Source organism: Neophocaena asiaeorientalis, unplaced genomic scaffold (genome assembly GCF_003031525.2).
Source record: "Neophocaena asiaeorientalis asiaeorientalis breed wild unplaced genomic scaffold, Neophocaena_asiaeorientalis_V1.1 scaffold59, whole genome shotgun sequence".
Lineage (NCBI taxonomy): Eukaryota > Metazoa > Chordata > Mammalia > Artiodactyla > Phocoenidae > Neophocaena > Neophocaena asiaeorientalis.
The window spans coordinates 8,340,760-8,356,069 of record NW_020174268.1 but is presented as its reverse complement, the minus strand read 5'-3'; the positions used below and the strand labels follow the sequence as shown (position 1 = coordinate 8,356,069).

The following is a 15,310-nucleotide window of genomic DNA, read 5'->3' as shown; positions in this document are numbered from 1 at the left end:
CCATCCCAGTTCTATGTAAATGACCTAACAACGGGTCTCTATTGGAGGCTGGCTTATAAATCACAGCATTCATTTCAAATCAGTTCAATAAGCAGGTACTGAGCGTCTTCTATACGGCAGGCACTGTGCTAAGCTCTGTGGATATATTCAAAACAAATAAGACTCAGACCCTACACCAACACAAATATACAATGTTAGTTCTGGGAACGAGAAGGACACGCACATTGTGTTTGGTGGAGCCATTCTCTCACAAGACGTGGTTGCTCCCTCTGCCTGGAGCGCCAGACCTACCTTTTATCCCCCAGGTAACCTTTTCTCCCTCTTCAAGGTGCAGCTCAGGAGCCCTCTCCTGCAGGAAGCCTTCCCTCCAACACCCCCAATCTAGGTGAGGCTCCCACCTCTGCCCACGTCTCTAAATGTCACCATCACTCACTGGATCCGACTTTGCTGGATTATAAATCTGTCCCCACTGTAGACTTTAGGCTCCACATCTTTGTATTCAAGCACAGTGCACAGACCTGGGTGCACCAGAGGTGCTCAGTGTATGTCTACTCACCTGGCCCGTTAATTGAATGGCAAAGCAGCACGGGAGGACGATAAAGGAGAGCAATAAGCCGTCACAACAGAGGCTTTGGCAGACACAGAGGAGCCCAGAGGAATGGGGCGGGGAGTCTCTTCTTTCTGCCGCGACTGCTTCCTGATGGGCAGCAGAGCCCTTTCCACCCAACGCCTCTGGCGGCAGCGAGTCAGCCACCTCAGCGAGCCCTGTCTGCTCTGCCCTCTCCGTCTACACCCGGGCCAACCTCCTCGCCCTGCACGACCCATAACCAGGATGGAGAATGAGAGCCAGGGCTGCGATGGTTGTGGGTTTCCGGGGTTTATGATATTTTAATTCACAAAAATCATTTATTCCATTTCGTTGTCCTTCACTCCAGCTTTCCGCTCCAGAGCTCTCCCTCATGGTTTCATTATATGCTTCTCCCTGCCTTGGCCCTCCACAATATAACCGACAGAATAACTTTTAACATAAATGAATTCATTCTTAAAAGTCAAGGTTTTATCTATACTATTTTATACTCTCATAAATGGAATTTTTAATGGCTGCATAATATCCCAAAGCATGGATGTACCTTATTTCACTTACTGTTAGGTTGTTTAACTTTCAACTATTATACGTTTTGCTAGGATGAACATTCTTATACATAAAACTTTATTCCCATTTCTGATTTAGTTAGAAGAGTTTCCCAACCGTGGAACCAGATCAGAGTATAAACATTTTTAGAAATTTCATACATGTTACCAAATGCTCAGTGAGCTAATTTTTGGAGACTTTTACAACATATCTTGCAAAAGCTAAAGACTAGGTGGAGGGTCACAGAGTCAGGGCTGGAAACTGCTGGCTCTGTCTCTACCAGTGCGACCTGGTATCTCACCACGCACATCCCACCACGCGTGCAGGGGGAGGGTGTGCTGGCAAAATGCGGCCAGAGGAGAGGCAGCCAAGGAAGTCCTCAGACCACGGAGCCTCTTGAATAGAGTATGTGACCTTTCAGCTACTGCATTTTGCTCCAGGTTGAAGTGATGAGTGTTTCTGGAAAGGTAAATGTGCTCCGCCTCTAGGCTACACCCTCCTCCTGAGACTCACAGCGGGACATCCAGCTGACTCCTTGCCACCTCCTCAAGGGGGCCTCTTGGTCATGTTGAGTTTAAAGCACCACGACATTCTCTCGCAAACCTGCTGTTACTTCTGCCGTTCCCATTTTCAGTAAATGGCATCACCATCCACCCAAATGTTCCAGACAGAAACATGGAAGCCACTCCTGCTTCAACCAATCATCAAGCACTGCTGACTCATCTCCTAAACAGACCCTGAACCCCTCCTCTACTCTCCACACCCGCTGCTGCTCTCCCGGTCCAGACAGGAGTCCCCTTTTCCAGGGACTCCGGCAGTAGCTTCCTTCTAAAAGGCCTCTTCACATCCAGCCTCGTCCCCACTCAATCCACCACCCGCTGCTACCACGATTCGTTACAACGGAAAGCACGTTACCACCCTGCCTCAACTCCACCGCTGGCTTCCCACTGCCTGAGAACAATGTCCATCTGAAGTTCTTCACGTTGCCTGGGACGTCAACTTGTATCCCTCACCCCTGGCTCTCCACACAGGCCACTGGACTCCATTCACACTTACCCATTGCAGGCTTCAAACCTGCTTCCTACCTCCTGGGTCTGGAATGTTCCCACCACCTGGGTAAACTCCTCAGTCTTCTTAAGGTGTTGTTTAAACATCACTTTCTTAGAAGCCCCCCTTTAACTCTGTGGACAAGAAGCCCTCTTGTTAACTGTTCCCAAAGAAGCCCATGCGTGGCCTCGGGGCTTCACAACACTTGTTACACGCATAATATTTCCAATTATTGCTTTAATTCCATGAGCGGGATTTGAACCAGGGCAAGGACTAGGCTGATTTCATTCACCGATGAGCGGCACCACTCATCACATGGAGAGCCAATGACCTGACGGACTCTAGATGAAAATCCACATCTATTAGATGTGAAAGCCTCTACTGTAAACAAAAATTAAGCTTTCAGCTTAATGATCTGAACTTACATATTTGCACTAAACTGTACCTGTCCTTGTTTTAGTTATTTTTATTATAACTACACTGTTACTTTCAATAGTTCTCCTAACAGTCAATGAACAAGTCTGTATTTAATTTTCCGTTAAGTAGTATGCTTTGGGCGGTTCACATTCAAGCCCTCCTATTTCCAATATGTTCATACTAACCAAAAAAATTCTTAGAAGAAAAAAAAAAAGATTTTATCGATACTAGTAGTTTCCAGGGGCCAAAATCTGATATTTTTCCCCTTTGTTCAAATCAGCGTGTGACATTTTGGCAGAAATATATTCTAATTTCTGCAGAAATATCAAAGAACTATGATATTTGGCATTTAGCTCCAGAAATAAAACCAGCAGAGGGAGCATAAGAACATAAAATTAGTTTTCTAAATCCCCATGGATTAGTAAGTGCCATGTTTTGGCCTCTGGGTATGGCTATTAGGCAGATTCCATCACTAACTCACATTTTTATATGACCTTCTGTACTGTAAAAGAGAGTGATGGGTGAATGGCTGACTCCATACACATACTGAAGACTTGTCTGCTGTTGAGTTTGGATCTGGAGTAATTAGATCCCCAAGATCACTCTTTAATGGATCTAGGTTCATCTTAAGGTCTTTGTTTGGGGGGTAAGGGAGTCAGGAGGTTAAAACTAACTCTCCATTCACAGCCCCTTTCTCCAGAATTGTGTCCGGCTGAGTTTGGGACCTCCCAGGGCCCAGATGGACTTACTGCATAGGAAGAGCTCAACAATGTTTGCATCATCGTGGAATCTCTCAGATGCCCTTGTTTTAGCTTTAAATGAATGACCTGTGCTGTAGCCAGACTGGAGATGGGTAGATACTACTGTCTAGGAATAATAACAAATTAGATAGGTGACCTGCTACATTTATTTGCCTTCGTGTTAGATAACAACCTTCCTGGGCTACGTCCTGTCGTCCTCAAAGATATTTCATGATGAAATCATGTGAAAATATTTTACATTCTTTCAGAAAGATAAGATACAATATCGGGTAGTATTTTATATTGGAACGAATCCGGAAGACATGAACTCCTTGGGCCACCTTTTCACCTCACAGCAGTAAGAAGCAGCTACTTATCCCTTTCCTGACCCAGAGGCAGCAGTACAGAACTCGGGGAATTCCTATCGGTGCTCTGGGCAACGCCCGACTTCTAAGGAGCCAGAAGGTCAAGCTGAAAGCCACCTCTGCCTCAACCAAATCTGGGAACTCTCCAGCCTGTCACGGCCTCTAAAATTTTACCGCACGTCTATCCACTCCCCGCTCTCCCATCACCATAGCCACTCTGCGAGGGACAGTTTCCTACTAGCTCTCCCATCACACTCTCTACTCTACTACCAGAGCAATCTTTTAAATCCGATCAGGTTAACTTTTTGCTTAAAACTCTTTCACCGTTTTCCCCTGATGTCAGGATAATGCTCTCAGTGATCTGAACTGACTCTCACTTCCTTTCTGGCTGACACCCACCACCCCCATACTCAGTGTTCCAGCCAAAAAGAGTAACTAGGCGCTCCCAAGAGAGCCACGCTTTTTGCAAATCCCCAGGCCTTGGATTACGCTGGTTTGTTCTGCCTGCCCTGCTCTCCCTACTTCTCTTTCATGAACTCAACACTTACTCCTCCGCCACAATCTTAGGTCAAAGTCATATCTCCCCCCCCTCCACCCCCCGGGGGGAGACCTTCCCTGACCAACTCCCACGCCCATCCCCTTGGTTGCTGCTCCCATGCCCCAGATGCTCCTCCACACACCCCGGCCCTCAGGCACTATAATTACTGTTTAGCTTCTGTCTCGCTCACTGGGCTGTGAGGAATTCGAGAACAATGACTATGCCTTTTTTATTTATTTATTTTTTTAGCAGAGGTCTTCTTAGAAGCCCATATGATTTTAAATTTATTTATTTATTTATTTACGGCTGTGTTGGGTCTTCATTTCTGTGCGAGGGCTTTCTCTAGCGTGGCAAGCGGGGGCCCCTCTTCATCGCGGTGCGCGGGCCTCTCTTGTTGCGGAGCACAGGCTCCAGACTCACACACCCCGGCCCTCAGGCACTATAATTACTGTTTAGCTTCTGTCTCGCTCACTGGGCTGTGAGGAATTCGAGAACAATGACTATGCCTTTTTTATTTATTTATTTTTTTAGCAGAGGTCTTCTTAGAAGCCCATATGATTTTAAATTTATTTATTTATTTATTTACGGCTGTGTTGGGTCTTCATTTCTGTGCGAGGGCTTTCTCTAGCGTGGCAAGCGGGGGCCCCTCTTCATCGCGGTGCGCGGGCCTCTCTTGTTGCGGAGCACAGGCTCCAGACGCGCAGGCTCAGTAGTTGTGGCTCACAGGGAAGCCCTATGCCTTTTCTTTCTGTGACTGGGAGTAGTGGCCGAGGTCAACCAGGGAGAGCCCAGGAGGTGAAGAGACAAGGGTCCCAGGCAGAACCCACCAAGACGACCCCAAAGGAGAGGAGAAAGAGCAGTCAGAGACTTCAATGTGGGAGGAAATGTGTTATAGAAGCCAATCGAGGGCAGTCACAGCAGGAAGGAATGGCCACAATGTAAAACGCTACCACGAGGTTAAACAGGACAGAGTTTAAAACATGTCCGGGCTTCCCTGGTGGCGCTGTGCTTGAGAGTCCGCCGGCCGATGCAGGGGACACGGGTTCGTGCCGCGGAGCGGCTGGGCCCGTGAGCCATGGCCGCTGAGCCTGCGTGTCCGGAGCCTGTGCTCTGCAACGGGAGAGGCCACAACAGTGAGAGGCCCGCGTACCGCAAAAAAAAAAAAAAAAAAAAAAAAAAAAAAACCACCAAAAACACATGTCCACTGGATTTAGCTACCAGCAGGCCACTGGCCACCTCGGGGAGAGCAGTGTGAGAGGAGTGATAGAGACGAGCCAAATTGCAGGTGGCGGGAAAGCCAACGGGAGGGAAGAATGCGAAGCGGCTGGGAAAATGATAACTTTTTTAAGACGCGTTGCTAACTGCGACAACGTGAAGGTATTACTCTAGGTGAAATAACCCGGTCACAGAACAGCAAATACTGCACAATTCCCCTCACATGCAGTGCACAGAGACAGAAAGCAGAATGGTGGTTGCCAGGGGCTGGGGGGAGGGGGTTACATGGGCACAGAGTTTCTCTTCTGCAAGATGAAGAATGTTCTGGAGATGGATGGTGGTGATCAGTGCACAACAATGTGAATGTACTTAATGCCACTGAATTGAACACAGAAATGGACAAAAGCATCGATTTTAGGTTGTGTACATTTTACTGCAATTGAAAAACAAAGGAAAAAAGTGGCACTGCTGTGAAGAAAATAAGATGGGATCAGAGGGGTTTTGTTTGTTTTTAACAGAGGCAAGGAACTCAGCATGTTAGAAACTTGAGAAGAGTTGGTCCAAAGGGAGACCAAAAAATTAACTTTCCATGTGGAGACCCCCAGGAGGATGAGTCTGGGGCCAAGGACAGCACGAGGCAGGAGGGCGAGCAATGAGGAGAAAGCGAAGGAAAAGCTTGCTTCTTGGGGAGGGAAGATGGGGTGGCCAAGAAATAAACATTTTTAAAAAGCTTGTATTTGATAACCTCTGTTTTTCTTTGAAGGAGGCCTAGGGAGAGCGGGGAAGGTCTGAAAAAGCTGCTGAGGGACTGAGAGAAGGAGCATACTGTGTACGAAGGACTTAGAGCCGGGTTACGTGAGGGGCTGTGAGGCAACTCCTGAGCCTGGACTGGAATGACGACTCTGCACTGGGGACGATGAGCTGAGGCTCGTGCTGTGACCCCAAACCCGAGTGCAGACTCCGCGGCTGAGTGCGCAGAAGAGACGTGGATACTCTGAACCACAGCTGAAATTTACCAACAAGGGGGCCTGAACTAAGAATGCAGGGAAACGTGTGGCTGAAGCGATGGAGAGGAAGGGAAGATGGGGCAGAGATGCTGGGCAGTGAGGGATCAAGGGAAGGACTCCTCAACAAGGGCAAGAACAAGTGCAGGTGGAGTTAAGGGCTTAGGGAAGCCAAGGATTGGGAGACTGAACTCAGCAGTGAAACAGTCCTGACCTGAGATAGTTTCAGGTCCCCACCAGGCCAGGCTTGGTCAGAGTGTAGGTGGCTAAAAAGAGAAATCCAATCAGGAAAGACCTGGGTTCTATCCACAGGGGAGATTTCTATGTGCTCTTCCTGCCTCAGGTGTAGATAATTAAGATGATCTTTTATGAATCTTTCCCCTGGATTCAATTTTCTCTTTATTGCATTGCTCTTTTTCCCTTTAGGAACTCCCTTATGAGCTAGATACTATCCCATTTTACATCCTCATTCACCTACTTTTGTTCTTATATGACGTCTAAACTCAAATATTAACCTTGTTCTATACTGAATCATGGGCTGGTAAACTGCAGAAGACACAAAAGCCCATTAAGAACCAGGAAAACAGGCAGTTATTCATTCTCCAGGGTCAACATCACATGTTAAAAATACTAGTAAAAAATTAGTCATCATCATTTACTCAAGTCTTTCAAAGGTTAAGTGTGGATACAGTCTGTCACCTTGCTTAAATGACCTTGAGCAGACCAGTAACATAAAGGGGGCCTTGAAAAGAGCCCCAGAGGAAGGAAAATTAAAGAGGAACTTGTACCTTTTTATGTAGGCTAGCTACCCACGACAAATCTATTTTTCATTTCATTTGTCTTGGAAGTAGGAGTCTGTCTTGCATACCATTTTCTCGCTCCAAGGATGGCAAGGACAGACCGAGGCAGCTGTCCTTCTGTCCAACTGTTTGTGCAGTTGCCACACAGCCTCAAACAATGTCTCATTAACATATGCAAACAAGGGCTTTCTCCAGCGTAGCATGACAAAGAACCACATCACCACCATTTTTGAAATAGACTGTTTGCTCTTTTGTTTGACTGATGGAGAAAATTTCTGACAATGTATCTTACTGAACCATTCTTACTGAACCATTCTGAAATCAGTCACACGCATCACGTGTATCTTTGCACAAGCCCGGATTGTACCTCGTCACTTGCACACCACATCTTGTGAACATCAGAACATGCAGCGGGCGAAAGGTCACTGTGAGAGCAGCACATGGAGGGTCTGCTTTCAATCCCACCTGTATGTCCTCTGAATGTCGTGACCAGGGTGCAGTTTTCTTGCTCCAGTTTGAGGATGGTTACTTGGCCTGAGTGGTCACCAATGAACACATGCCGGGTTTCAACATCAAATCTATCATGTAAGCATTAAGGATCGTTTCTCAAAAGTGAGTGGATGGTTTACCCCCCTCTCTCCACACACACACCAGAAAAAATATAAATGTCAAAGAAATGCGCAAATCTCACGGGAGGAGAACTTGAATATAATGCTGAAAGACACAAAAAGTGGACATAACAAAATGAAAGACATTACTTACTGGACGGTAAGACTCACATGATAAACATGTCCATTTTCACAACATGAATTTATGAATTTAATATAATCCCTATAAAAGTAGCAACATGTGGGGTTTTTTCCTACAGTTAGGTATGTTCATTCTAAAGTTCACATAGAAAAGTCAATTAGCAAGAAGAGCCAGGAATATTCTGAAAATAAGAGTAATATGGTACTGTGATGGGGGAGGTTAGCCCTACCAGATATTAAAACATGTTATAAAGTCTCTTTAGTTCAAAGTGTGGTGCTTAGACAAACAGACCAATGGAACAGAAAAGAAAGTCTAGAAATAGGCCCCAAAGCATGCAGAAATTTAGTACATATCCGATAAAGGTGGCTTTTCAAATGAATAAGGAAAAGAAAGGCGAAAAGAAAAGTTGGCACAAACTGAACCAGTCATTTGGGAAAATAAAACAGGATTTGTACTTCACTTTATACCAGGAAGAACTCCAATGTAAAAAAATGAAAAATAGAAGTTCTAGATGGGAGAGTTCCTTTATAACCTTGGAGTGGAAAAAGCTATGACTCAAATACACAAACAACAAACAAATGCCATAAGCAAAGCACAAGACAAATTGGAAAAAATATTTGCAACTGATGTCACAAAAGGCCCGAATACTAATATAAAAAGAGCAATCCAGAAGATTACGAACCTAATAAAAAACAGGCAAGATACATGAATGGATGGTTCAAGAAATGACAATGGTGCTTTGCAAAAGAAAAAAAAATTAACCTAGCAGGCTATCCTTTGAAAGGCTGCTGTTACAAGATTGGCATGGCATCTGGGAACTTGGATTTCAGGAGGGTTCCCACCGTTAACAGACAAAAGTGGCTGACTGTGCCTTAACTGTACAAATAATATGGTGTATGCTAAACACCTGCTTTCCTTCTGCCAGTCTGGTTTTTTTTTTTTCTTTTGGTCACTCCACGCGGCATGTGGGATCTTAGTTCCCTGATCAGGGATCGAAACCGTGCCCCCTGCAGTGGAAGCACAGAGTCTTAAGCACTGGACACCAGGGAAGTCCTCCTTATGGGAGTCTGGAATTTTGGTACATGCAGGAAGAGGGTGCCTGTGTGACCAGTCAGTCTCCAGTAACTACCCAAGGCCCTGAGTCTCTAGTGAGCTTCCCTGGTTGGTAATGCCTAGCAATCGTACTTGTAGAGATCTACCCCAGAGGCACAATGGCCAAAATGTGAATTGACACATGCCTGAAGCTATTCACTCCGTATTACAGTAAGAGCTAAAGTTTGAAAACAACCCAAAAGTCCATCAAAAGAGGACTTATTAACTATGATACATCCATGCAAAAGAATACTACACAGCTGGGAAATTTGACATGGAGTAATTTCCAGGATATATTATTTTATATATATATATTTATTTTTTAAATAGAGACTTAGATGTTACAGCCTTAATAGCCTTCTGTTAACTTTATATTTATTATTATTTTAAAAAAATTTTGGCTGCACCCCACGACATGTGTGATCTTAGATCCCCAACCAGGGATCGAACCTGCACCCCTGCACTGGAAGCACGGAGTCCTAACCCCTGGACCACCAGGGAAGTCCCTCCAGGATATATTATTAAGTGTGTGTGGGGGAAAGCCAAGGTTTATGGAAGTTTATATGCTACACTACCTTCGTGTAAGAAAGAGGGAAACATAAATATAAGTGTGTGTGTGTGCTTATATTTACAAAAGGAAGCACTTTGATAAATCAAGATTGATCAAAAATGGCTGCCAATGGAAAAGTGAGAAACAAGCTGACGGGAAAGGGGTGGTAGTGAGACTTCTCTCTCATTACATTGTTTCCATTATGGAATCTTGTAATTATGTACATGTGAAAAATACTTATACATTTTTTTAAATCCCCTGAATCGACAACAAAGTAAAGTGAATAAACCTACTGTCAACTTGCTGATATAACCACAGAGTTAAAAGAATTATTTCAAGTGACTTTAAAACACAGCATTTTGACTATACATTCTTGGTAGAATATATTCTCAGGACAAAGAAAGCTGCAAAAAAAGAATCTAAAATCTTATTCAGTAGTCTTGCTATTATAATATTGCTATTACTATTTCAAACAACTTAAATATACCATGGGATAAAGCAAATAAAGAATTATGCTGATGTTTAGGAACAAAGGTTTTTAGTCCAAAAGAATCAAGTACAGAAATGACGTAAAGGGGCTTCCCTGGTGGCACAGCGGTTGAGAGTCCGCCTGCCGATGCAGGGCACACGGGTTTGTGCCCTGGTCCGGGAAGATCTCCCGAAAAAAAAAAAAAAAAAAAAAAAGAAGTATGCTATAATGTTAAATTTGAATTAGAAATATTATGTGAACTAATCATTTATTTTCTTTTTTTAAATACACATACATATATTTGCTAGCTATCTCTGAATACTATTCCTAAGAGAAATGGCCAATTCCAGGACTGGGACAGGAAGGTACCAGATGAGCTTAAGACATGTCGTGTCAAAAGGCAAAGATGCTATCAAAGGCTAGTGGGGCTGTATCAAAAAGACATAGGAGCCAACATGATGTGGCTCTTACTGGCCAAAGATGGGACAATATGAGCATCAAAAAAAGGGGGGGCGCAATTTACTGAAATATACTGAATATATTATTAAAAAACAAAACCCTAAGAGTTTATAATAATGCTCAAAGCCAGAGTGATTGGCATTTAGTATGATATGAGGAAATATGGAAATCAGGATAATCTTAATAGCTTTTCAGTACTCTTTCCACAAATAGGAATAGATAGAAGGGAACGCTTGGTGGAAAGGCATTTGACTATATAGGGTGACATCTTGGAAATATCTCCAACAGGAATAAGTTCTTAAAATGAAGAGTACCTGAATTAGTTTTGTGGAAGCATGAAAAATGTGACCAAAACTTGGTCAAATGACAGACTGAAAGGTGTGGCTAGGTAAAGTAGTCACAAAAATAAAGACCAGCAATTGAAGTGGGGGAAGGAAAACAGTTCTACTTCCTACATCAGCCTGCCATGGGACCTTTGGGAAATACCTCCGTTCTGCTATATCTAGTTGTGCAGAGGGCTAGCGCAAAGATTTTAATACCCTAGTTCTAATCCTGGTTCTGCCAGTTAACAGTCACGCGACCTTGAAAAGGTTTCTTATTCTTAATCTCTTTGAGCCTCTCTGAGGCTTTTCTACACGTGAAAATTGAGAATTAGGTCTTTATGTTTTGATAGTGAACGAAGTAACATTATGTAGAAGTACTATGTAAACTCTCAGGGACCGCAAAGGTAAGAGATTTTCTTCTTTTTCCTCACCTTCACTTTCTTCTTCTTGCTGTTGTTAACGTGATAGTTTACTTAATATTCACTTAAACAGTTAAGTGAATATTAGTTCACTTAAAGCAACAAAGATTTTGAGGTGATTCCGAAATTGATAATTCAACTTGTGAACTAGTCAGTCTCTGTCATCCTTTATTTCTCTACTTGAATTTTGGTTACTTTCATTGTTTATTTACTTCTCTGCTAAGAGGCCTGAAAGAAGAGGAAAAAGGGTGATGTCAATCTGACTTATTCTATCACTTGTTGGCTTGACTATTTGAGGTGCAGATGGGAGAGAACCAATCCGTCTGTAGAAAACTCTTATGTATACCACCAGTGCCCACTATGAGGAGAAATAGGGGTCATAATATTATTCTGAACATTTTATGTTATTTTAACAGATCTTCTTCCTTTCTTTACCACTAAAAAACTGAAGAACCAAAAAGACCAAAAACCGGTAAGTACAGAAGGTGGCAGAACGAAGAGGAGGGGTGAGGTGATGGAGGAGGGTTCCCATGAAAAACGCATGTTTAAAAGCTGAATTTTAACGTGAACCCCAACGCTGTATGGGTTGCCCGTTAACAATCTATGCATCAGGCAGCTCCCAGGAAAAACCCTGCAGCCTTGGGAAAGTTGCGTGGGTCTCGGCTGCAGAAGCAGCGCTGTTATGCACGAGCGTGCGGCACTGGGAAAATACCAGGCAGACAGATGCCCCCGGGTGCAAGGGCTGGCACTGTGGTTCCAGAACTGGAGCTAAGGAGGCAGAGCTGGCAGAGGTGAGGGAGTCTTCTGGAAGGGCCTCTCTGTCTGCAGTATTGCAGCTGCCTTCCACCTTAATAGCAAGGTCGGACTGGAGGGTCATTGGCACTGGGGAAGGAAGCCTGAGGCTTTCACTGCACACACAAGTTTCTGAGAGCCAATCACATGTTTGTTTTCTGCTTGGTAAACCACATGGCAAAGAAGAGGTGAAAAATGAAGATGACTTTTGGAGATGCCGGAGGAGAGGAGTCAAAGACTATAAGAGTCAGGACAAGTTTAATTCTGGGTACTTGTGGGGTTTTTTGCTTTTTGTTTTCATTTTCAGGTCATTTAAAAAGTAAACTTCTTAAGGGCAAGATCTGTATTTTTTTCTATACTCCTTAGTTTGGTTAGGTGATACAGAAGATACCTCACTAGGCGTGGCTAGTGATATAGAAGCCAGCATGTTAAGAACAAATTATATTGATGCCATTAGTTCTGTTCTCAGAGGGATAATGCAGTATAATGGGAAAAACCAGCAGTCCAAGGCAGAAGACCTGGGTCCTGGTGGTGATTTTCCTACATACCAGCTGGGTGGCTGGAGATAAGGCATGTGACCCTCTCTGGGCTTCAGCTGGCTCACCTGTAAATGAGAAATTGGATGGATGATCTCTAAGGGAGATCCAATACTAACACTACAAGAAATCATGAATCCATTGGCAGGAGAGTTCATGTATTTCAATTCAAGCATTATGCTTGTCTGAACTGGCTTTTAGAAAGTAAACTTTGGAGTTTCTTTCTTTAAGCACCCTCTCAAAGATAAGTTGATCTTTTTTTTTTGCGGTACGCGGGCCTCTCACTGTTGTGGCCTCTTGCGTTGCAGAGCACAGGCTCCGGACGCGCAGGCTCAGCGGCCATGGCTCACGGACCCAGCCGCTCTGCGGCATGCGGGATCTTCCCGGACCGGGGCAAGAACCCGTGTCCCCTGTATCGGCAGGCGGACTCTCAACCGCTGTGCCACCAGGGAAGCCCGATAAGTGATCTTGATTTCCATTCCTTGTCGCCCTTGCTTCTGGTCTTCTTGGTAACATGCCACTTTTACAGCCTTCCATATGGCCATTCTCAGTTTCTTCATCTTGCCCTTCCAGTTGGAAAATAAGAGTGACATTAGCCTAAACACACACACACACACATACAAGGTATTCATCATTGTTTTCAAAAGGAGACATTGTTAACTTTGGAACCATGGATGAAAAACCTTAGAATTGCCTCCATCACAGCATCATTCACGTGTGTGCACATGTGTTTAAGCCTAAACACACACACACACACACACACACACACACACACACACACACACACACACAACTACTGCCACATGTCTGCAAGGTAACAGCAAGGTGCAATCCTTTGTCAGGTGGCTGCAAATCACTGAACAGGCATATAAATACTAGATGAAAATCTGAAAGCAAGTCTTACTGTTTCATCCTGTTTTTGCAGACAAGTGATCTGTTTATAACTATTTCCTCATCTGTCAGAAGGTGGAGAGATTCTACGCTTTTTAAAGAAGAAACTCAGGGTCCTTTACTCCTCAGAGTGGTAGCATCACCAGTGCAGGCTTCTCACTTGTCAGGCCTGTGTTCACTGGAGCCCAGGGGGCTGGATGTGAGGATCACCCAGCATTAGCAGGTGTTCACACTGAGCACATGGACCCTGGAGACTTGAGAGATAAGAGTTAATATCGTTCTACATATCCTGGAAAAGTCTGGTACCTGGAACGAAGACTGCGTAGCATTACTGTGTAGGTACGAGTCAGCCTGCTCTGGTCCCGGCATGGTGGCCTCTCAATAAATATTCTTAAAATGAATAGGAATCCTGTGGTTCTTCTGCCAGGCACCAAAATGGGAATGTTTCCAACCTTAATACCTATGCGTAAATTATTTCTGTTCAAAAATAAAAGACTGGGCTTCCCTGGTGGCGCAGTGGTTGAGAGTCCGCCTGCTGATGCAGGGGACGCGGGTTCGTGCCCCAGTCCGGGAGGATCCCACATGCCGCGGAGCTGCTGGCCCCGTGAGCCATGGCCGCTGAGCCTGCGCGTCCGGAGCCTGTGCTCCGCAACGGGAGAGGCCACAACAGTGAGAGGCCCACGTACCACAAAAAAAAAAATAAATAAAAAAAAAATAAAAGACTATTTCAGTGACGGTTTTATCTCCATGTTCCATGATTCTTTCTGACAGCTGAGGCTCACAAATCCGGGCTGTGTACTGTCTAGATGTCAGACTTTGTATCACAGCAGACCCACAACCTGCTCGGCAGTAACTTATTTCAGGTGAACTTACTTTACTCCACCTACATGAGGACCCTTGATGATTTATGTGTTAGGAAAGTTTATAAGCACTTTTTTTTTTCTTGCGGTATGCGGGCCTCTCACTGCCATGGCCTCTCCTGTTGCAGAGCACAGGCTCCGGACGCTCAGGCTCAGCGGCCATGGCTCACGGGCCTAGCTGTTCCACGGCATGTGGGATCCTCCCGCGGCATGTGGGACCCGTGTCCCCTGCATCGGCAGGCGAACTCCCAACCACTGCACCACCAGGGAAGTCCAGTTTATAAGCATCTTAATCAGTAGGGCAACTAGCAAATAAAACAAGAAACTTTCAAGCTGCACATACCCAAAATGTTCATGAAAGAAAGAAGTCAACAGCTAAGTTCCCACCAAGGGATTTTGTCCAGCAAAGGATACTGCAGGCCTGAGGCCACAGCACTGGTGCGATAACCTCCCAGGCGTTGCCCACTCTCAGAGCAGTGCCAGGCAAATTGCTTGTCCTGTCCCGTGCTCAGCACCCACTCCAGCTCCAGGACAAACAGGATCATCGTCACTCTGCTCTGATGCGCTAAAAGCCAAGAGACAAGAAAACAACCCATAAAGCATCCTAAAAGAGGCTGGTAAAGCATGGTCCACAGAGGTGCGTCATTCTCTCCTCCCCACCCCAGAGTAAGCTGAACAGTAGATAATCATTACAAACAAGGGCTAGAACAGTGGTTCTCATCAGGGGGACAGGCATGCCCCTGGAGAAGACCACATCCGCGTTTCCGTAAGAAAATTTTCCCCAACCACTTCCCTGGCAGTCCAGTGGTTAAGATTCCATGCTTCCAACGCAGGGGATGTGGGTTCGATCCCTGGTTGGGGAATTAAGATCCCACATGCCACGTGGCGTGGCCAAAAAAATAATTAATTAA

The 15,310-nt window shown here is 44.9% G+C and overlaps 1 protein-coding gene across 3 annotated transcripts in view; it reads right to left on the bottom strand.

Moving 5' to 3' along the window:
• WDFY2 (WD repeat and FYVE domain containing 2) overlaps nt 1-15,310 on the bottom strand; it is a 170,051-nt gene that overhangs the window by 29,222 nt on the left and 125,519 nt on the right. For all 3 annotated transcript variants that reach the window (XM_024755532.1, XM_024755530.1, XM_024755529.1), the window contains 2 exons: nt 14,814-14,964; nt 7,724-7,836 (listed from right to left, as the gene is read on the bottom strand). In XM_024755532.1, the coding sequence (XP_024611300.1) occupies nt 7,724-7,836; nt 14,814-14,964 (264 nt within the window). The remainder of the gene's footprint in view (nt 1-7,723; nt 7,837-14,813; nt 14,965-15,310) is intronic.